The sequence below is a fragment of the Eubalaena glacialis genome, chromosome 19 (genome assembly GCF_028564815.1).
Source record: "Eubalaena glacialis isolate mEubGla1 chromosome 19, mEubGla1.1.hap2.+ XY, whole genome shotgun sequence".
NCBI classification, from domain to species: domain Eukaryota; kingdom Metazoa; phylum Chordata; class Mammalia; order Artiodactyla; family Balaenidae; genus Eubalaena; species Eubalaena glacialis.
In genome coordinates this window covers 43,381,747-43,405,349 of record NC_083734.1, presented here as the reverse complement: position 1 = coordinate 43,405,349, position 23,603 = coordinate 43,381,747, and the positions used below count along the sequence as shown (strand labels likewise).

The window sequence follows — 23,603 nt, the reverse complement described above, 5'->3', positions numbered from 1 at the left end:
ATTGCCAAATGCCCCTGGGGGCAAAATCATACATCCCTTTTGAGACCCACTGATTTCACCCATCCTTTCCCTCCTGCTCTACCAGATAGGCTAACCCTGCTCATTTTAAACTTCTCGTAGCATGAGCCATTCATTCATTCAATAAACATTTATTCAGCACCTAGTATGTGCCAGATAGTCTTTGAGGCACTGGGGATATAGCACTAAACAAAGATCCCTGCCCATATGGAGTTTACATTCCAGTGGGGGAAGACGAACAAAATCAAACAAATGAATTAGATCCTTGTCCAGATGGTGGTAAGTGCTATGGAGAAAAAGAGAGCAGAAAAAGAGTGCCTCTCCCTGTCACACACTGAATGTGACCCCTTGCCTAAACACAGTGGAAATAATTTAGCTATTTGTACAGTGGTTGGCTTAGCATCTGACTCCCCAACTAGAATAGAAACTCCATGAGAGAAAGGTGTGGTTTGACTTGTTCGTTGCTGAACCCCCGCATGGTACAGCGCCTGCACCAAGTAAGTACTCCGTAAATGTGAATGAATGAGCGAATGAATGAATGAACACAGCCAAGAGTTGGCAATGGGGTCTGGACATGGAAGAGAAGGTGTGTTTGGAAACAGAGCTTTAAGATCATGAACACTGACGTCATGACAGGGTGAGACCATCAAGGGAGAGAGAAGAAGGGTCCAGACGATCCCTGTGGAATTCCTATATTTGGAAGGAATGGAAGGTTCAAGCAGGTAAAGAGGTTGAATGGTGCCTAATAGGAGATCTTAAAGAAGGCCAGAGGGCTGGACTACAATGCCAAATGCTGCAGGAAACAATTGTAAGCAACTAGGAGACACCCAAGGCCAATGAGTTGATGACCTTGAGAAGGGCCAGAAGCCCCTTTTCAAGGAGCAGTGTGTGTGTGTGGGGGGGGGGGTGGTGAAGAGGTGGGTGCATTGGATACACACTACTCTTCCTTAAAAATATATATTTTATTTGACTAGGAAAACGATATGCACTCACTGAAAAATTGGAAAACAACAAAAAGTAGGAAAAAAGAAAACAGAAATCTGTGTAATCCACTATGTGAAAATTTCCCTGTGTCCTTAACTGTTTTTCAAAAACACCATTATTAATGGCAGAATGATATTTCATCATTAAATCCTCTTGGCCTGTCATCTTTATTAGAGGTAATTCTTTGACAACTCCTTCAATTTCTTCCATAATTTTGGACTCTTTGAGTTTTCTTCTTGATTTTGGAAATGTGTGTTTTTCCAGAAAATTGTCCCCTTAATTGAGATTATCATTTTTATTAGCATAGAAGTATGTACAGTATTTCTTATCATTTTAAAAATCTCTATTTTTTAAAATTACATACTCTTTCTCATGTCTAACCACATGTGATTTCTGGTTTTTGAATAATTAGACTTGCTAGATGTCTCTGTTTTATTGATTGCCTCCCCAATCCATTCTTAGTCTTATCAGCCCTAACATTTTTTTCTGTTTTTCTCAATCATTCATTTCCACTTTTATCATGTTTCTTTCCCCCTTACATTCATTGGCTGATTTTGTGGTTCTTTTTCTAACTTCTTGAGTATAAAGATTCACACATTTGTATTAATTCCTTTGCTTGATGACGAATGCTTTAATGCTCTAAATCAGATTTGGTCCCATCTCTTAGAATTCTCGTGGCTATAATTTTCTAAGTACCTTGTGGCATTCGTTTCCTTTTTGTAGGTTCTTCAAGAGAGTGGGTTTTTTTTTTTTTTTTTTTTTTTTGGCCATGCTCCACAGCATGTGGGATCTTAGTTCTCAGACCAGGGATGGAACCTGCATCCCCTGCATTGGAAGCGAGGAGTCTTAACCACCAGGGAAGTCCCTCAGGAGAGTAGCTTTATATTTCAAATAATCGATGAGGAGAGAAGGGTTCTCACTTCTTAGAGTGATCTCTGTGCTCCCATCTTTTGGGGTGGTTATCACAAACCTTTTTTTAACTGGGGCTTTCTTATTGTGGATTTCAATTGTGCACATTTGAAATCGCATTTGATAAAACCTTGCTACTGAAGTGTGATTTGCAGACCAACAACATCATGCTAACATGGAAGCGTTTTAGAAACACAGAATCTCAGGCCCCCTATGGGACCAACTGAATCAGAATCTACATCCTAAAGAGACCCTCAGTGGGTCTCATGCACATTAAAAATTGAGAAACACTGTTAGGAAACCCACTTTAATAAAGCCTCCCTCTATACACTGCATTTGAAATAACACAAATTACCCCCAAATTAAAAATTGTCAAGAATTATCACATTTCAAATTTTCCACAAGATTTTCAACAAGGGAGCCAAGACAATTCAAGAGGGAAGAGTATAGTCTTTTCAACAAAGGTGCCAGCACCACTGGATCTCCACATGCAAAAGAAATAAGTTGGACCCCCTACTTTCCACCATATACAAAAATAAGCTCAAAGTGGATCATAGACCTAAATATAAGAGCTAAAAATATAGAACTCTTAAGAGAAAATATAAGACCTTTACAACCTTGAGATAGGCAAAGCTTTCTTAGACATGACAACAAAAGTGCAAGTGACAAAAGAAAATAGTTGAATTGGATTTCATCAAATTTTCAAACTTTTGTGCTTCCAAGGATACTGTCAAGAAAGTGAAAAGACAACCCACCAAATGGGGAAAAATATTTGCAAATCATATACCCTATAAAGGACTCAGATTTAGAATGCATAAGAACTCTTACAAAGCAGTAAAATAAAAAAAATAAAAAAAAAGACAAATAGCCCAATTGAAAAATGGGCAGAGGATCTGAATAGACATCCCTCCAAACAAGATACACAAATGGCCAATAAGCACATGAAAAGATGCTCAACGTCATGAGCCATCAGGGAAACACAAATCAAAACCCCACTGAGATGACACTTCACACTCAGTAGGATGACTATAGTCAAAAAGACAAAAAATAACCATTTTTGGTGGAGGATGTGTAGAAATGGGAACCTTCATACATTGTTGGTGGGAATGTAAAATGGTACAGCCTCTGAAGAAAACAGTCTGTCAGTTCCTCAAAAAGTTGAACATAGACTTACTCTGTGATCCAGCCCTCCCACTCCTAGGTATATACCCAAGAGAACTGAAGACATATGTTCACATAATACCTTGTACATAAATGTTCCTAGCAAGCATTGTTCATAACAGCCAAAAAGTGGAAACAACCCAAATGTCCATCTGATCATGTTAATTGATGAATGAATAAATAAAATGTAGTATATCCATGCAATGCGATATAATTAGGCAAAAAAAGGAACGAAGTACTGATACATGCTGCAACATGAGTAAATCTTGAAAACAATGCTAAGTGAAAGAAGCCAGACACAAAAGGCCACGTTTTGTATGATTCCATTTATATGAAATGTCCAGACATGTCCAGAACCAGAAAGTTGATGAGTGGTTGCCAGGGGAAAGGAGGAATGAGGAGGGACAGCAAAGGGGAACAGGGTTTCCTCTTGGGGTGATGAAAATGGTATTAAATAATGGTAATATTTGGGTAACTTTGTGAATATCCTGAAAGCCCCTGGATTGCATACTTTAAAAGACTGAATGGTGTGATATGTGAAATATATCTAAATAAATAAGTTATATGTATTTTTTAAATTGCATCCTTTCAAAGCTGGCTGGGTGAGCAAATTATGAGCAGGGATTTTTGCCCTTGCCACATGGCACCACTTTGGTTGGTGAACACAAATGTCCTCTACTCTCTGCCAGGGATAGTGTAGAATGAGATGGGTTTATAAATGCAGGAGAACTTCAGTAAAGCCTGAAGAAATACACTGCTCCCTCTCCCTTCCCTTAAATAGCTTTTCACAATAGCCAAGTGAGGTCGCAGGTAAAATCAGCCATCAAAACCTCCTCCTATTTCTCCTTAGCCCCATGTCCCTCCAACCAACCGCACTCAAAGATTGCCATACAGGGAGCAGGAAAGCAGCAAGGAAAGACTTTTATTTAATGCTTGTGAAATCAAACTGCCTAAGTTCAAATCTCAATGGATGAGCCCTGTGTCCTTGGCAAATCACTGTGTTGACTTTGGGATTGATTTGATTGATTTGATTTTATCCTACTTACGAGCTGATAAGTTATTCTTTGATCAATGCCGGCAGAAGACACAAGACTCCTGGGTCAGAGACAAATAACCTTATTACTTACAACCCAGCTAACAGCATGATTTGCATCAATTCCCCTTGCCCCTCAAGCTCCACAGTTGGTGACACAATATGGACCCAGATGGATGCTCTATGGGCAGTAGTTGCAGCTGAGGAACACTCAGCTTGGGGAGTCTCCCTACTCCCATCGGGAGATCAAGAACCTCATTCTTCAAGGTTACTCACTCCAAAGACAACCCCGAGACATGGCCCAGGTGAAGAGTGGTCATAACCTTGCATTCTTGGCCTCCTCAGCAAGAGCATCCAGGGATGCTCAAGGTCCATAGTGGATTACTTCATTGCTTCTCCCAACAATCACCAACTCTTTCTGTGCCTTCGTTTCTTCAGCTATAAACTAGGGATAAGAGTGTTACCTTCCTTGTGGGGTTGTGGTAGGGATTAGAAGACATAATGCATGCAAAGTGCTTACCATGGAGGTCTGGCCATAGAAGTGCTCCCTAAATTTTAATCACCGTCATTCTGGGAAGAGGGAGGGGGAAACGTGTTATAGATGTCAGGAGGCTTTCATGGAGGAGAGCTTCAAGGTCCAGGGAAATAGACAAGGTTCCCCTGCTTACATCGTCCCCAACCACCTGTGGTACCTTAAGCTCGCATCATACTGTCTCCCCTTCAAGAGAAAAGGCATGAAGACCCTCTCAATCAACACTGTGTCCCCAGGGTCAGCACAGTGCCTGGCACTAGGTGAGAACTTAGAGAATTTTTGTTGAAGAAACAGATGAATGCATGAATGAATGAATGAATGAAAAAGTGAAGGCACAAGGTCTCTAAGCAGGCAGGAGGGTCTGGGATGAAGGACCCTGGTAGGGGGGTTGATCTTGAACAGGGCTATGCCCCCTCTAGTAACGGCAGAAAGGAGAAAAAGATGGAAGGCAGGGATTTCCCTGGTGGTCCAGTGGTTAAGACTCCACACTTCCACTGCAGGGGCGCAGGTTCGATCCCTGGTTGGGGAACTAAGATCCCAAGGGGCCTAAAAAAAATTAAAAATAAAAAAAAAAGGATGGAAGGCGGACTTGGACAACCTTGGTCGTGGTGGAGAGATGGGGGCTGATGTCAGATGACTTTGAGAGTGAAGGGAGAGATGATTCACAAGGTTGCCAGGCAACAGCCCAGCTGCAGCATATTAATCTGTAATCGAATCAACCGGCCACTTTCAGGAACTTTCCTGTTTGCAGGGAGAGGGAGACAGAAACTAAGGGGTAGTGGCATCCTCTGCCAGGAACTGGGGACCAGCCTGGCAGGTTCTGAAGCAGGACAAGGGCAGCAATCCAGATGCACCACACACAACTGAAATGACAAACCCTGTGGCCCAGGCTGGGGAGGAAAGTGAGACCGGGAAGGGTCGGTGGGTCGTGAGGACCCAGACGGGGTTGGGGAACTGGAGGTCCCAGCAAAGGTAGATTCAGCAGGAGCTGGGCTTCAGGAGAAAGGGTAGAACAGGAGGCTGTGGGCGAGGAGAGGCTGCAGCACGCGGAGACCAAGAAGACGGACCAGGTTCACAGCTCAGCCTCCTCACCTCCTACCCGTGGGGTCTGGGGTAAGCGACTCAACCTGGCCGACCCTCCCTAAAATGCACCTGAGTAAAGAGTCCTCTCACATTAGTACCTTTAGAATTATTTTCCCATTTAAAAACACTATCGGTGGGACTTCCCTGGTGGTCCAGTGGTTAAGACTCCACACTCCGGATGCAGGGGGCCCGGGTTCGATCCCTGGTTGGGGAACTAACATCCCGCCAAGCCGTGCAGCACAGCCAAAAAAAAAAGAGAGAGAGAGAGAGAGAGAGAGAGAAGGTGAGAGGCAGGGCTAGGGAGAGGAGGCTGGGATGGGAGCACCTCTGCTCTCTCTCCTCTCCGCCGGGCCTGTCACCTGCCCTTGAGGTTGGCGGGTGTCCTCTCCAGTTAGGCCTGAGGGCATCATACGGGCTGTCCTCTTGGTCCTGCTACCTTATGACCTTCGGACAGCAGGTGAGGCCAGAAGTCGTGAACCCACCTCCCTCTCCCCAGCCCCAGCCCCAGCCCTGGGAGGAACCGTGGATGCCCATGGGGATATGAACGGCACCCAGGTGTCCCTGTTTGTCCCAGCACCTTCACACCCTCCAAGGCCCCGTTGCCTGGGGCGGGGTGACTGAGTCACCGTCAACCTCTCCCTTTTTCCATATCAATAACTGATTAGGAAGCCCAGGCACTGCCTTCCTGACAGCCGCTCTTCAGAGGTTTCCCAAGGCCAGTCCTGGCAGCAGGGAGTGTAGCTGGGGCGAGGGGCGGGGGACGTGGTGGCAGCGGAGTCCAGGGAATCTTTTCACCTTGACAGGGAACCATCGCTTTTGTCTATTTTATGTGTCCCCCCTCCTCAAGAATCTAAACTCCACCAAAGCCAAGAGAGGGCCGGTCACAGTCACCTCTTATCCCCAGGGCCTCATCTAGACCGTGGTTTACAGCACATGCTCGATAACTGGAACAAAAATGGACTAGATGGGGAGTCAGATGTCCTGACGAACATCTCCCTTAACTGCACTGGAAAAATCACCCGCGAACTCACTCAGGGTCTGTTCTCACTGACAGAAGCCTTCAAAAGGCTGGAACTCCTTGGATTCATTTTCTAGTGTTGCCATAATAAATTACCACAAACTTAGAAGCTTAAAACAACGCAAATTCATTCCCTCACAGTTCTGTAGGTCAGGAGTCCAGGTATAGCATGGCCCACTGGGCCGAAATCAAGGTGCTGCCAGGGCTGCATTCCTTTCTGGAGGTGCCAGGGACAAATCCAAGTTCAAGTTCATCCAGGTGGTTGGCTGAATTCAGTTCTTTGCGGTCGTGGGGCTGAAATCCCTGTTCCTTGCTGGTGGTCAGGGGGGACCACTTCGCTCCTTAAGGTCACCTGCATCCCTCATCTCGTTGCCCCCCACCCGTCTTCAAACCAGCAAGGGCTGGTCCTTCTCATTCTTCAAATCTCTGTTTCATCCTTTAGCCACATCACTTCTGCCTCTGGCCGAGGAGCGCTCTCTGTTTTTAAGGACTCATCTGATTAAATTGGGCTCACTCAGATCATCCAGGGTAAACTTCCTATTTTAAAATTTGTAACCTTAATTGCATGTGCAACATCTCTTTTGCCATGCACTGTCACATCCTCACAGGTCCCAGGGATTGAGGTGTGGACCTCTTTGGGGGACCATTATTCTGCCCACCACACCCCCACTGGGAGGAGAAAGATCCCAGAACTAGGAGGATAGAGACCTGAGTTTCCGGCCCAGCTCTCCTTGCTCAGTCATGTAAACTCAGGACAGGGATTGTTAGACCTGTCTGAGCCTCAGTTTCTTCATCTGTAGAATGGGGACATGCTAGCACTTGTGTCTGAGGATCATGGTGAAGAGCAACTGCATTCATTCCCCCGAAGGGCTTATCTGTGCCTGGTACTCGGCATGGTCATTACCGTGAAGACAGGGGCAGGGTCCACAGGCAGCAGGAGGGGGCTGGGACCCAGGGATCTGCTCTTCAACTTGGTACACCCAGAAACTGGATTTTCTGGTAACTCAGCTAGTCAAAGCATTGGAACCAGGATTCCACCTTGGCCTCATCAATTCCAAAACCCTCTACACACCAGTAGGTGCCGGCCTCTGAGAAGCCCAGCCTCCACAGCCTCCATCCCTGCCACCCCTTTCAATAGCAATTCAGGGCAGGTGTCAGGCCAGCAGGAGGGAAAACCTTGGGTTCACAGACAATGCTTTTTAGGGAACTGCGTTCCTTAATCCTTGGTTGGGGGGGGCAGTGGGGGTGGGAGAAGCTCCACCATGTATGCAAAACATGTGCATAGATCTTGTCACATTCCCCCTTCACCACAGCCCTGTGAGGTAGGAATGAGTGATTCCCATTTCACAGATGAGGCTAACTGAGACCCAGAGAGGCTAAGGGGAGAAGATGCAAACAAATTAGATGCCCACGATATTCTGGGCAACTGTGCTTTATGTACATCATCTTCAAGACTCCTCTCCAAGTTACTTCCTTCATTTCCTGGGGGGATAAAACAGCCATCTGCCCCAAACTGGAAAAGGACAGAGCCAGGAAACCCTTCCCTTTGCCATCGGACAAGCTCCCCTTGTGAGGAGAACATGCAGTTTCTGTGACTGCGAGCCCCCCTGCAGGCCCGCCAACGCCCACCAGCAGCAGCCGCTTTCCACCATCACCTATTGCATAGGAGTACCTGCTTCTATTTTGTGCAGTGGCCACCCCTCCAGCAACCAGCCTGCAGAAGAACAGCCAAAGGAGCATAACCCCCTCCTCAGCAGAAATCAAGTCTTGGGCCCTATACAACCAGGGCTCTGCTGTAAGCTTATAATTTTCTGTTACCACAGCAACGCAAACACCTCTATTCCCCTAGCATGTGAGCAGAGCTGCTCCCCACCCCACCTTTTCTCCCAAGCCCCCTCAAAGTTCCTTCCATCTCTGAGATTCTGTGATTCAATTAATTATCAACAGTGCCTGCCCCGTTTTCGTCATTTTCATTTATTTCATCTGCTGAGTCACTGAGTCCTGCTCCGGATGTGAGTGGTTATTTATCAGAACGTTTGGCCACTGGTTGCCATGGACACGTCACAGCCTGCTTCTTTCATCACCTGTTCATTTTCAGCAAGTCTGGCTGTGAGCATGGGTACCACGGCCCCTTATGATACCCAGGGGCATCAAAACTCCCCCAGACAAGGAGGGGCCCTGATGATGCATGAACAAGAGCTAAATCTCTAGCCCCAACCATGGAAAAACCAAACACAGCCTAGAGCTAGTTATATCCACCCAAACCAGGTCGATGCAGCAGTTTATCAAATAAGTTGACCAAACGGACTCTTTGGTTTTCTGGTACATTCGGGCAAACGCTTTAGTCTCTTTGCTAACCATTTAAAGATGTATTTCGATATTGACAAGTGCAGATTACTGTCTTGCTTTGAAAACAAAATGAGGGAGCCTGGAAGTGCAGGAACCTCAAGGAATTGGCTTTGATGGGGGATGCAAGGGGTGGGGGAGGAGGGACAGACCCGAGAGATGATGGGGAACCCCAAGCTAAACCCAGCCCAGCGCAGAGGGCATCAAAGGCATCAGAAGGGGGACGCTCAGGGTTTTCCAGGTAAGGGAGGTGAAGGGGCTTCAGAGGCAACCGGGACGCAGCCACCAGGTAGAGAGAGCGGGACCATCAGCCCACGGCCCATTGCTCCTGATAACTATGACACGTCCTGTTTGCAGAGCCCAACAGAGGGGACAGGGGATCAATACATCACTCCACATTCACACACTCCCTGCTCTTCAAACATGAACACTTAGGGAAATATGCTTCCTCTGAATCTAAGGTCACTCGGTCCATCCAACTGGGATGTGGTCCAAGGGATGATCACCAGGCTGCTGACCCCAAGGACATGGCAGGGGGCTCTGTCCTGAGCCCAGGGAGCCTGTCTCCCACCAGATATGCCCAGCTGAAGAATTGCCCCCACTCTGCTCCTGCCCCTCGCTCTGAAGTTCAACTCGCCTTCCCTTCCCCCACATCTGGACAGCTGACTAAATGACCGGGTGGGGCGGGGCTGAGGTACCTGTGCCCATCCTTATTCCTCTGCAGTGGGGAGCCTGGCCTCCTGGGGGAGGAGGGCTTGGGAGGGCCCTTGAGGGTTTATAAGTCAGGCTGGAGCACCCAGCAGAGCAGAGAACTGAGGCGCCAGGCCAACAGCAGCGTCACGCATCTCCCAACTCTGCAGGTGAGAGCACCCAGGAAGGGAGGGGAGAAGCTGGGAGGAGGGTTAATGGGACCCCTGCCCTCATCCAGTTAGCAGGCTCACACCTCAGTGTCTCCAGGGCTGGGAGCCTTCCCTTAGCCCTTAGCTGGGTTAGATCTCAGCTCTAGGACCCACTCTGGCATCCCAACCTTTGCCTTCGAGCTGCCCTGCTGCCTCAACCAGGGCCTTTCCCTGACCCTCTGACTCCATGCTCACCCCAGCCCTGCGGGGTGAGGACGAAGCCTATTCTCCCATCTCTCGGGGGAGAAAACTGAGGCCCAGAGAGAGATGTGACTTGCCCAAAGTCACACAAATTGGGCAGGGTTGGAACTGGAACCCACAGCTCCTAGACCCATCTCAAGCTCTTTCCTAGACCAGCACTGTCTCGTGAAACTTTCCATGTTGGTGGTAACATTCCACAGCCTCACTGTCCAATACGGTATCTGCCAGCCACATGTGCACTAAAAACGTGGCTTGTGCAGGAGAGGAATTTTTGTGTGTGTGTGTGGCCACCCAGCATGTGGGATCTTAGCTCCTGGACCAGGGATTGAACCCGTGCCCCCTGCAGAGGAAGCATGGAGTCTTAACCACTGGACCTCCAGGGAAGTCCCAGGAATTTTTAATTTTTATTAATTTAAATGTAAAGAGCCACATGTGGCTGGTGGCTACCATACTGGACAGCATCTCTCTAGATCACTGATTTTTCAGGTTTGTTTCTTTAGCAGCAGAACCCTTTCTCTTCCAAAAGAAATCTAACAGAGAAAACAGATGAAACCAGTATTTTATTAATACAAATGTGTTCTCCGAAGGCAAGATTTTTATTATTTACTTCTGATAAATTTTAGATTTGTTTGAGTGTCCGTTTTATTTCTGTATACTGGTTTCCCCAAACTTGGTTCACCTTGACACATAGCTGCAAATGGTGACAGTTTCAGTTTGGTTTTTTTTTTAAGTGCTGGATTATAGTCAGAGGATAGTCCTCAGTTAAGTGAAAATGGCAGGAGAACCTTCCCTCCGAAGGCTGCACAAAAACAGGGTGACCCCACTACACAGTGAATGTGCTGGTTGGCTGCAAAGAGAGACGTAAGCAGCTGAGTGTGTACATCCCGTTCCTATTACTATTTAAAAGTTCACTTTCAGTTGCAAGACTTAAGCATTACAGAACCGCTCACGTGGCCTCAAATTCTTCAGAACAGTTTGGAAACCATTGTTCTGGGTTTTAAATTCCTCCGAGAGAAGCAGTCACTGTAACTAGGGTAGGTAAGGAGCAAAGGGGCAAGGCTTGAGGTTGGGAGTTAGGGAAAGAGCTGGCAGGACCTGGAGGAACAGACCACAACCCCACGCAGAATTGCAGACCCGTCAGCAGGGAGGGTCCTGGCCCTGCCTCTGGGTGCCTGGACAGCCCCACCTTTAAGCTCAACCCCTCTCTCCTTTGCAGACAAGATGCAGCGACTGTGTGTGTATGTGCTGATCGTGGTGCTGGCTCTGGCCGCCTTCTCTGAAGCTTCTTGGAAGCCCCACTCCCACCTGCAAGATGCACCCTTGGATCCAGGGGCCAATAGGGGCCAGGAGCCACGTGGGCTGGACCGGCTGGGCCCAGCCTCTCACCACCGAAGGCAGCTGGGGCTCCAGGATCCCTCACACTTGGTAGCAGGTAGGAGCTGGTGACAACAGTCCCTACTTGCCTCGCCCAGCCTGGTTTAGCCAAGGTCCCCACAGGCTGGCCCTGGCCTCAGTCTCCAGAGGCTAGGCGTCCTTCCCGCATCCTCACCTCCTCTCCCACCTCTGACCCTCAGACCTGTCCAAGAAGCAGGGACCATGGGTGGAAGAAGAAGAAGAAGCATATGGATGGATGGACTTCGGCCGCCGCAGTGCCGAGGAAGGGGACCTACGTCCCTAGAACCAAGCTTGAGAGCCCAGCCACCTCCCAGCCCAGCCCCGCCCAGCCCAGCCCCATGAAACACATATCAAAATAAACTAGTTTCCAATGAATCACATTGTGTCAAGTGTCATGGGGCAGGGAATGGGGGTTGCGGCAGAGTTGAGACAGGGAGGAGGGTTGAGCACTCCCCTAGGGGCAGGGATACTGGCTAAGTCTCCTGGGTGTCCCCAGAGTTTAACGTTGAACAAGACTCTACAGTGTGGATGGGAGAATAGATGGTATTATCGCAACCAGAGTGAGCCTTCTAAAAGAGAAATCAGTCATGCCACTCCAGAGTCAACCCCCCAGTGCTTTCCGTTGCACTTCGAATAAAACCTAAGCTCCTGGGGACTTCCCTGGCGGTCCAGTGGTTAAGACTCCACGCTTCCCCTGCAGGGAGCATGGGTTGGATCACTGATTGGGGAACTAAGATCCCCGCATGCCGCGTGGCCCGGCCAAAAAAACAAAACAAACAAACAAACAAAAAAACCAAGTGGGCTCCTTGCCATAGCCCTAAGACCTAGCCCTGCTGTCCTCTTCCCCCTCACGGGTGCCAGATTCCTTTCTCCTTCCTCTTCCTTCCTGCCACTCAAGCGCACCATGCTCTTTCCTGCTCTGAACCTTTGTCCTTGCTGTTCCCTGTGCGTGGCATGCATTTCCTGGCTGGCTCCTCTTTTTCTCTTGGGTCTTGGTTGAAAGGCCTCTTCCTGAGAGACCTGCCTTTTCTGCTCCTCACACGCAGCCCCCAGTAGTCTTTAATCACAGCACAGTACTATCTGCAGAGCGCATTTCACAGTCCGTAGTTGTTTTGTTTGCCAGTTTATTGTCTGCCTCCCCAGTTAGAAGGGAAACTCTGTATGGGTGGGGACCACGCGTCCTTCTTCCCTGCTGTATCCCTAGTGCCAAGAACAGGAGATACCCCATAAATATTTATCAAATAGGGGACTTCCCTGGTGGTCCAGTGGTAAAGAATCAGCCTTATAATGCAGGGGATGCAGGTGTGATCCCTGGTCAGGAAACTAGGATCCCACATGCCGCGGGGCAACTAAGCCCGCGTGCTACTGAGCGCGTGTGCCTCAATGAGAGAGCCCTGCGTGTCACAAACTACAGAGCCCACGCGCTCTGGAACCCGCGCCACAACTAGAGAAGAGAAAAATCCGCGCACCACAACTAGAGAAGAGAAAATCCACACGCCACAACTAGAGAGAGGCCCGAGCGCCACAGCGAGGGGTCCCGCGTGCTGCAACAAAGACCCAATGCAGCCAAAAATGAATTAAATAAATAAATAATTTTAAAAATATTTATCAAATGGATAGGCGCATGGTTGGCACACACACTTGGCGTTTCACTCGTATTCCTTTACTGTTCCTGTGCCTGTCACAGCATCCTACCACAGGCACCTGCTACTCTCCACCTGAGGGCTTTCAGAATGCAAGGCAGGCTGGAAATTCTGGGGAGTTAGTACCTCCAGATGCATCTGTCAGTCAATGACAGATGAGAGTTGGAGAATGAATACCCCAGCTCCCTCACCCCTGGAGTGGGGTAACTCTGAGGTGTATGCTGCTCTGTCTCCCAAAGGTCCCCAGTAGCACTGAGCCCTAGTTACCCACAGCAGTGACCTGCTCAACGATATCCTTTATTGGCTCCCTTCCCTTCCCTGTCTCACATCCTTAGGCTGCTACGGATATTTCTTGTGATCACCACCCAAATAAACTACTTGCATTCAAATCCCTATCTCCAAGTCTGCATCTGGGGGAACTCATCCTAAGACAGTGGGTACTAGAAGGGGTTATAGGAAGTAAGACCCCCATGATGGGATTCTGAGATTTGGTCCTGCACTAGCCAGACCCCATTGCTGTGCTAAGAGGGGTGCTGATAACACCTGAAGCATCACTGTCACCTGTGGATTCTCTCATCTTACATCACAATTCCATTCTAGCAAGCCTGCCTCTCTGAGCCTTTTGTCTCCTTCCTCAATACTCTGCTGAGGCAATTCAGACATCTTCGATTCAATTGCTGTATACTGTTGTTTTGTCTGAGCTTCAAGGAGTCATTGCCAGCGAGGCATTTGGCTTCAGGTGTCTTTGCCAGGAAATTAAATCCTGAATCATAGGAGAGTAAGCATCCTTGTCTCCCATATCAATAAACTCTCCCCTGGGAATTCCCTGGCTGTCCAGTGGTTAGGACTCCACATTTTCACTGCCAAGAGCCCGGGGTTCAATCCCTGGTCGGGGAGCTAAGATCCCGCAAGCCGGGCAGCGTGGTCAAAATAAAATAAAATAAACTCTCCCCTAGCCAGTCATTCTACCATTCTCCAGCTCACCCTCCTGGGTCTACCAACCTCAAAAATCCACTCCTGTATTTGTCATCCTGGTCCCTGCTGGTACATATTATCCAGGTCATTCAGCTCCTGCAGCATTTGGCGGTGAATAATCCCTCTCTTCTCTTATCTGGAACAGTACTTCTCCACATGCTAAGACCTGACATTAGCTTGTGGGTTAGAAACGCCTAAGGGTGGCAGGGGCAAATCTTGAGAAGCATCATTTCAGGAGGCATCTGCCTCAAGGAGGTCTTTGCAGCCTCCAGGTAAAGGGAAGCTGCTCCCCTCTGGCAAAGTAGAGGCCCTTCTTCCAGCCCAGAAGATTCCCAGAAACGGGGAGTTCAAGATTCTTTTACTTTTTTTTTTTTTTAATTGAAGTATAGTTGATTGACAACGCTGTGTTAGCTTCTGGTGTACAGCAAAGTGATTCAGTTATACATATGTATACATATTCTTTTTCATATTCTCTTCCATTATGGTTTATTACAGGATACTGAGTACAGTTCCCTGTGCTTTACAGTAGGCCCTTGTTGTTTATCTATTTTATATGTAATAGTGTGTATCTGCTAATCCCAAACTCCTAATTTATCCCACCCCCTTTCCCCTTTGATAACCATAAGTTTTTCTTTTCTTTTCTTTTTTAAATGGGGTAGGGGATTTATTTATTTGTTTGTTTGTTTGTTTGTTTTGGCCTTGGGACGCGAGGCTTGCAGGATCCTAATTCCCCAGCCAGGGATCAAACCCGGGTCACGGCAGTGAAAGCACCGAGTCCTAACCACTGGGAATTCCCCATAAATTTGTTTTCTATGTCTGTGAGTCTGTTTCTGTTTTGTAGACAGGTTCGTGTCATTTTTTTCTTAATTAATTAATTTATTTTTGGCTGAGTTGGGTCTTCATTGTTGCGCGCGGGTTTTCTCTAGTTGCAGTGAGCGGGGGCTACTCTTCGTTGCAGTGCGGGGGCTTCTCATTGCGGTGGCTTCTCTTGTTGCGGAGCACGGGCTCTAGGCGCACAGGCTTCAGTAGTTGTGGCTTGCGGGCTCTCAGTCTTTCAGGTGGGTAGAGCTTCACAAACAAGTTAGTAGGCTCAGTAGTTGTGGCACACGGGGTTAGTTGCTCCGCGGCATGTGGGATCTTCCCGGACCAGGACTCGAACCCCTGCATTGGCAGGCGGATTCTTAACCACTGCGCCACCAGGGAAATCCCTGTGTCATATTTTAGATTCCACATGTAAGTGATATCTTTTGGTACTTGTCTTTCTCTGTCTGACTTCCTTCACTTAGTATGATAATCTCTAGGTCCATCCATGTTGCTACAAATGGCATTATTTCATTCTTTTTATGGCTGGGTAGTATTCCATTGTATATATGTACCACATCTTCTTTATCCATTCATCTTTCAATGGACATTTAGGTTGCTTCCATGTCTTGGCTATTGTAAATAGTGCTGCTATGAACATAAGGGTGCATGTATCTTTTCAAATTAGAGTTTTGCCCAGATATATGCCCAGGAGTGGGATTGCTGGGTCATACGGCAACTCTATTTTTAGCTTTTTAAGGACCCTCCATACTGCTTTCCATAGTGGCTGCACCAATTTACATTCCCACCAACAGTGTAGGAGGGTTGGGAGTTCAAGATTCTTAAGGGCATCTCCTCAAATGTTCCACCCATGGGTGTCATGGTCCCATTCCTTTCATTCTAGGACTTCAGCAGAGGAGACTTTTGGGGTTCTGCTTTCAACCTCCTTTGTTACTCTGCACTCGTACAATCAGGTCTTGGTCCTGATTTCCAATGCAATCTTCCCTTTGTTGCAATGGAGGCCATTTGACTTTCATACCATATCAACCATATCCTGAGTTAATGGTTGGCTGACATGAGCCTAACATTTTCCTCCTTTAGAGATTCTCTGATGATTAACAATAGCCAAGCAACTCCACAGTCATAATAATCATTGCTCTTATCTCTTAAGTGCTGAAGCAATTGATAAGCCAATGCACCCTCATCCACCTGGATCCCATCCTAATTCACTACGGATAAGAATCTCAGTAATTGTGAAGGACCTACTGTATAGCACAAGGAACTCGGCTCAATACTCTGCAATAAACGGGAAAAGAATTTGAAAAATAATAGATACATGTACGTGTATAACTGAATCAATTTGCTGTACACCTAAAACTAACACAACATTGTTAATCAAATATACTCCAATATAAAATAAAAATTTTTTAAAAAGAATCTCAGTAATTGTGATGCTACAGATCCCACAGTGCTAGAAATATCTGTGTTGGACAAGAATTTCATGTGAAGTCTCTGGGAAGTCCCAATAAGAGAACTGCAGTGTACCCCTAGGGCTGGCAAACTTTTTTTTAAAGGGCCAGATCGAAAATATTTTAGGCTTTGCAGGCCAAGAGGCAAAATCAAGGACATTGCATAGGTACTCAAATAACCATTTAAAGTGTAACCATTTAAACTATAAAAAACATTCTTAGGGCTTCCTTGGTGGCACAGTGGTTAAGAATCCGCCTGCCAATACAGGGGACACAGGTTCAGTCCCTGGTCTGGGAAGATCCCACATGCTGCGGAGCAACTAAGCCCGTGCGCCACAACTACTGAGCCTGCAAGCCACAACTACTGAGCCCACGTGCCACAACTACTGAAGCCCACGCGGCTAGAGCCCATGCTCCGCAACAAGAGAAGCCACGACAATAAGAAGCTCGCACACCCCAACGAAGAGTAGCCCCCGCTCACCGCAACTAGAGAAAGCCCGCGCACAGCAACGAAGACCCAACACAGCCAAAATTTAAATAAATTTATTTTAAAAAAACAAACAAAAAAATATTCTTAGCTTGCAGGCCAAACAAAAACAGGTGACGGGCCAGATTTGGCCCATGGGTCATAGTTTGCTGACCCCTGTTCTAGAGTCAAGGGCATGCTATCTACAGAAGAGAATTATTTACTGTTAAAAAAGCCACTCCCAGCATGCTACTGGGCCCTAGTAGGGAACGAGCACTTGACCACTGAACATTAAGTTACTATGCAATCAGAGTTGCCCATCATGAGCTGGGTGTTTTCAGACCCACCACGTCATAAGGTTGGATGGGCCAAGCAGTGATTCAGTTTAGGATGAAATGGTACACTTGAGATTGGGCCTGAGGAAGGCCAGAAGGCACAAAAAAGTTAGTCAGTCACCTACACCCCCAGGCCACCTACGTCTACTGCACCAGTGCCTCTTCCTCGGCTTACCCCTATAGCCTCACTGGAGGTTCCCTATGGCCAGCTCATACAGGAGGAAAAATTCAGGCCTGGTTCACGAGGGGGTAGACTTGATAAGCTGGTAAAAACTGAAAATGAACTGCTGCTGAACCACGGCTCACTCTGGGCGGCCCTGGAAGACAGTGGTGAAGGGCAGTCTTTCAGGTGGGTAGAGCTTCACGTTCTGGACCTGGGCATCCACTTGGCGTGGAGGGAGAAGCGGTTTGGGGGAAGAACACACACAGACCTCTGGGCAGCAGCAGATCGGTCAGGGGACGTGCAAGAGAAAGACTAGAAATTCCGAGACGAAGACATCTGGGAAAGAGGCAAGTAGATAGATCTATGGAGGGCAGCACAGGGCCTGTGGACCTTCGTGTCTCACATCAGTGCCCACCCGAGAGCATCCACTGAAACGACCAGGTGGTCAGGATGTCTCACCCAATGGAGGTCAGCTAGATGCAGTCTTTGGCCACTCCCTACTTGCACTGTGGGCCCATGAATAAAGTGACCATGGTGCCAGAGACAGAGGTCAGGCATGGAACCGAGAGTCAATCCAGCTACTACCTCAGCTGCACATCCAACTTGTGAGCAGCAGAGGCCATTTCTGAGCCCTGGCTATGGGACCATGCCCTTAGGGGACCAACAAGCCACTTGGTAAATTGATTCCATCAAACACCCTCCACCTTAGAAGGGGCACTGAACCATCCTGGTGGGGAGTGGTTCACGTTCTGAAGGTAGGCTTTCCCTTCTGCCCGCAGTGCCTCCCCCAGCGCTACAGGACCACAGAGCATCTAAGGACGCACAGTGTGTGACATGCCATCACAGGATCCCATAAAACATGACCTCATATCACCTCACACAGGTCAGAATGGCCATCATCCAAAAATCTACAAACAAGAAATGCTGGAGAGGGTGTGGAGAAGAGGGAACCCTCTTGCACTGTTGGTGCGAATGTAGATGGATACAGCCACTATGGAGAACAGTATGGAGGTTCCTTAAAAAACTAAAAATAGAACTACCATACGCCCCAGCAATCCCACTACTGGGCATATATGCTGAGAAAACCATAATTCAAAAAGAGACATGTACCACAATGTTCATTGCAGCTCTATTTACAATAGCCAGGTCATGGAAGCAACCTAAGTGTCTATCGACAGATGAATGGATAAAGAAGATGTGGCACATATATACAATGGAATATTACTCAGCCATAAAAGGAAATGAAACTGAGTTATTTGTAGTGAGGTGGATGGACCTAGAGTCTGTCATACAGAGCGAAGTAAGTCAGAAAGAGAAAAACAAATACCATATGCTAACACATATACATGGAATCTAAAAAAAAAAAATGGTTCTGATGAACCTAGGGGCAGGACAAGAATAAAGACGCAGACACAGAGAATGGACTTGAGGACACGGGGAGGGGGAAGGGGAAGCTGGGATGAAGTGAGAGAGTAGCACTGACATATATACACTACCAAATGTAAAATAGCTAGTGGGAAGCAGCTGCATAGCACAGGGAGATCAGCTCGGTGCTTTGGTGCTTTGTGTCCACCCGGAGGGGTGGGATAGGGAGGGTGGGAGGGAGATGCAAGATGGAGGGGATATGGGAATATATGTATATACATAGCTGATTCACTGTTATACAGCAGAAACTAACACAACATTGTAAAGCAATTATACTCCAATAAAGATGTTAAGTTAAAAAAATATTAAAAAATAAAAAAACATGACCTCAGACAAGGGACCTGCTTTATAGTGAAGGAGGTGCAGCAATGAGCACATGACCATGGGGATCCACTTGTCCTACCAGACACCATGTGACCCAGAGACCGCAGGCCTAAAAGAATGTTGGAATTAAAGGCGCAGCTAAGGCACTAACTTGGGGATGCACCCTGGAGGGTGGGGTGCAGGATATACTTTGAGCCAGAGGTTCTCAAACAGTGCTTTGTCCCTGACAGCCAGAACACGCGGGTCCGGGAACCTAGGGGGAGAATGGAAGTGGTCCCTATGACCATCACTGCCAGTGGCCCACCTCAGAAATTTGTACTTCCTGTCCCCACGATTCTAGACACTCCTGGACTAGAAATCCTGGTTCCTGGGGAAAGATGCTTCCACCAGGGAAAACAGTAAAGATTCTCCTAAATCTAAAGTTATAGGGGCTTGCGAATTCCCTGGTGGTCCAGTGGTTAGGACCCTGTGCTTCCACTACAGGGGGCCCAGTTTCGATCCCTAGTCAGGGAACTAAGATCTCGCAAGCCACACGGTGCAGCCAAAAACAAAAAAAGCAAAAAAACAAAAAAAAAAGAAAGAAAAAGAAAAAAATAAAGTTATAGGGGCTGCCTGGCCATTTTTGGCTCATGTCATTAGACCATCAGGCAAGGAAAGGTCAATTATTAGCAGGGGTTACTGATTCTGATTAACATGAGGGGCTAGGATCACTGCCTCATAATGGGGGCAGGAAGGAGTATTCGGGGTCTGGAACTCAGGGGGATTCACTGAGGTGCGTCTTGGGACTTCCTGCCTGGTGATAACCATAAACAGGCAGTTGCAGTAACAATAGCCTGACCAGGGCCGATGACCAAGTGTTCGGACCTCTCAGGAATGAAGATCTAGGTTACTTCACCAGGAGAGCAACCTGGACCAGCTGAAGTGCTGACCAAGGAAGAGGGGAATATAGGATGGGTGGTAGAGGAAGGAGATGAGAAATCTCATCTAGGGATTCAGGACCAATTGCAGCTGAGGACCACAGCTTATACCATTCATCCTCCAGGTGTAATTCTTCTTTCTAAGATACTGTGACCAGCCGCCATCTTAAAGAAGCAATGCCAGGCCAGAGTGAACTCCACATGGGGCTTGAGTGCATCGGAGTGGCACAAAGTCAGTGACCTGCCCGCATCCTCGGCACTCACCATTCTAGCACACGCTGACCATGGTCCGTGACAAGCACAGTTAGTCTCTGCCAGGGGGCTTTTCCCCAGCGTATGTGTGGAGAGGCCAGAGCACCAGTGAGTTAATACCCCCAGGAGCAGACCTCGGCCAATGACAAACGAAACTTGGAGGATGCCTGCCCCAGCTTCCTCGCCCCTTGGATGGGGTAACTGAAATGGGTTCTAGATTGGTGCATCGCCGACTTCAATATGCATTGAAGGTCAAGGTCCTGGGGACCTTGTCAACATACAGATTCCAACAATATAGGTGTTGGGTGGGACCTGAGATTCTGCATTTCTGATAAACTCCCAGGAGATGTTAAAGATGCTGGTCCACAGACCACACTTTGAGTTGCAACGGGCTACACTCCCTCCCAGGGTTCCCCAGTAGGACTGAGCCTCTGTTGCCTAAAACTCCCTTTCGTTAGCTTCCTTCTGTTCTCAATTCCCCACTCCCCCACCAAGAGTGCTTCCTGGGATCATCTTCTAAATAAACTACTTGGGTGTTTTTTTTTTTCATGATTGAAATCTTTATTATCAATGCTCTGGAAACACCAAGAATTAGAAGGTGACTAAACCGCTCTGAGAATTGAGCTCTTATTTTCCAAAATGATAAACTCTAAACTGGAAATTGAACATATCAAGCCAGACTCATAACAAAAGTTCTGGGACCCTCTGATCTCATACTGTTTTCTGTCCCTCTCTGCCTGCATGTTTGAGCATCCTGCCTTGGCGAGAGTCAGTCCAACAGCCTCATTTAATGGAATAAATGACTTGTTTTCACATGCTGTTCTGGGGGACCTCTGCCTAAGACAGTGGTGACTTCATTCCTGCTTTACCCTTTGCAGCCAGGCACTGAGTCAGGATCCCAGGAACAGAAAGGATCAGGGAAGGGGGCCTGCCCAAGCATGGGCTCTGGAGGCCTGAGCGCTTGGGTTCAAATCCCAGCTCCACAACCAGCTGTTCCACTCTTGGGAGGGTCACTTCACCTGCCTAGGTGTCAGTTTCATCACCTGACGACCATTTGTCAGATCACCCACCACCACCCCCAGGGGTTGTTGAAATGATTATGTATTTAATCAAAGCCCCTGGCACATGATTCACTACTGGAGCCCATCCTCTCTCCACAGCTTTGCCCCACCAAAGTGCACAGGCACACGCACACAATGCACACACACACACGTGCACTCCCTGAGAAAGACAGCAGAGGCTGGGCCAGGTAGCGCACAGGTCCTTTATTTCCTGCACCGGCACGTACACGGGCTGACAAGCAACAGGAGCATGAGAAGCACAGTGGGGAGGTGGGCAGATACCGACGGGGGTCCTGCGCCCCCGACTCCAGGTGTTTATGAGTAAAGGGTGGGAAAGGGCGAAACATCTAGAACAAGGAAACAAGGGGCACTGAGGAAAGGACGTGGTGGGAGTGACAGGGCCTTGGGAGGGAGCCTGGACACTCACAGGCCACAGGCGGGGAGGTGGGGAGGGGAGGGGAGGGGAGCGGGCCCTGCACCCCCATCCTGGGCAGAGGGAGTCCTCGCCCACACAGACAGATGCTTCTGGTTACACACAGCAATTAGGGACTGAGAAGAAAGAGCCAAGAACCGGGACAGACGACCAGGTCCCTAAAAGTCACCAAGGACTGGGAAGCCACCTTTGATTTGGGGGTCAAGGGGTGAGGGGCATGTAGTGAGCAAGGTGCTCAAAACAACTTCCTACACCCCGGGCCTGAGCCCTGCCCCAGCTCAGAGCGGAGTCTGGTAGCTGGTGGGCCTCCCCCTGGGCTTCTCACACCCCCTGGGCTTCTTACACCCCCGGGGCCACCAAGTGATCCAGGCCCAGCAGCCACAGCTTTTGCACCAGCTGCAGAACGAGGGCCGGGGTTCCTTCAGCCTGTCCCAGAAGAGGGTCAAGGCTTGGGCCCTCAAGTTCCGGCCCAGGTTCATCAGGACAGCGGGTGGGCTGGTGACAGATCGGGGGTCCGGTTTCTGAGCCAGGGAAGGGAGGTCTGGGGAGGGTGGGGCTTGGCCAGGCAGCGGAAGGAGGGGCCTCAGCCTGTCTGTGGGGCCTCTGCAGGCTGCTGGGAAACAGCAAAGCCTGGAAGAGAAGGGGGTGGACGTGAACTGGGGGCCTGAGGACCACAGGTCCGGCCTGGGCAGCAGGCAGGGGCTAGGCCTGGTCAGCTATACCAGAAAGAGACAGCCACCGTTGAGAGTTATGCAGGTTGTCTGCTGCCCGGCCATAGAGGTCACCATTCAGTTTACAACCTGCACAACCTTACATGGCGACCCCGATGAGGCCACCCAGCAGTGACCATCAGAGTCAGGGCAGATCAGATATAATGGTGAGGCTGCCAACAGGTTATAAACTTCACAGCTCACCCAGAAGGCCAAGAAGGCACCAGGACAGGGTTAGAGGGGAGGGAGGGATGGGTCGGAAAAGTTGTTATGGCATAGCAGTAAAGAAAACGGGTTCAGTGGCCTTGAACAAATTATTTTGCTCTCTGAACCTCCGTTTCCTCTCCAAATGGGGATAATACGTACCTACAGGGGTGTGAGGATTAAAGAAGATAATTCGCATCACTAAATCACCTTTGATATCTCCATGAGCTCCTCAAGGCAGGGCTCTCATGGCCTAGCACAAGGCCTGTACTCAGCAGGTGTTACTCCCCAACGTTTGGGGCTTCCAGCTGGGGAGAGGAGACCTTAACCGCCCCCCATCACTCTGTAGGAGACCCTAGCCCACCTTCAGACTCACCCAGGGGACTGGTCCGACTGCGGCCCTTGCTGGCAGAGGCTTTCATCCCAATGGCCTGGGTGGCCCCAGAAGGCCCCTCTTCCTCCCAGGCCCTGGGAGGGTGATTGGCCCTTTCCTCCTCCAGCCTCCGAAAGTCCTGGGTTGGCACCCCCAGGTGCTCCTCCACGATCCCGCCCCCCATGTTTGTTTTGGCCTGCTGCTGCCACTGCTGCAGGGTTGGGGAGCCTTGGGGATGGGGGAGGTGGGGGTGGGGGACACGGGAAGGGAGCGGGCAGAGACAGGAAGCTGAGACGCAGTGAGGGGCTACAGTCCGCGCCCTGACCCCCAGCCCAGCCCCAGGAGCAAAAAGGGTGAAGATCTGGAATCCTATGCAAACTCCACGTAAATAAGCATTGGGGCCACAGTTCCCACTGAGGGGGACCTGAGGTGCCTATGTAAATGATATGCAAAGTCCATGCAAATCAGCACGC

The 23,603-nt window shown here is 48.7% G+C and overlaps 2 protein-coding genes across 2 annotated transcripts; one reads left to right on the top strand and one right to left on the bottom strand.

Moving 5' to 3' along the window:
• The first annotated feature begins 11,405 nt into the window (after nt 1–11,405).
• Nucleotides 11,406–11,862, top strand: GAST (gastrin). Its single transcript, XM_061176430.1, has 2 exons — nt 11,406–11,616; nt 11,759–11,862. Exons 1-2 carry the CDS (start codon nt 11,406–11,408, stop codon nt 11,860–11,862), a joined length of 315 nt encoding a protein of 104 aa, XP_061032413.1.
• A 10,529-nt stretch (nt 11,863–22,391) lies between these two features.
• Nucleotides 22,392–23,314, bottom strand: LOC133079933 (huntingtin-associated protein 1-like). Its single transcript, XM_061175676.1, has 2 exons — nt 23,134–23,314; nt 22,392–22,473 (listed from the first exon to the last, which is right to left on the bottom strand). The coding sequence occupies exons 1-2, from the start codon at nt 23,312–23,314 to the stop codon at nt 22,427–22,429; spliced, it is 228 nt and encodes a 75-aa protein (XP_061031659.1). The 3' UTR covers nt 22,392–22,426.
• Nucleotides 23,315–23,603: the final 289 nt, after the last annotated feature.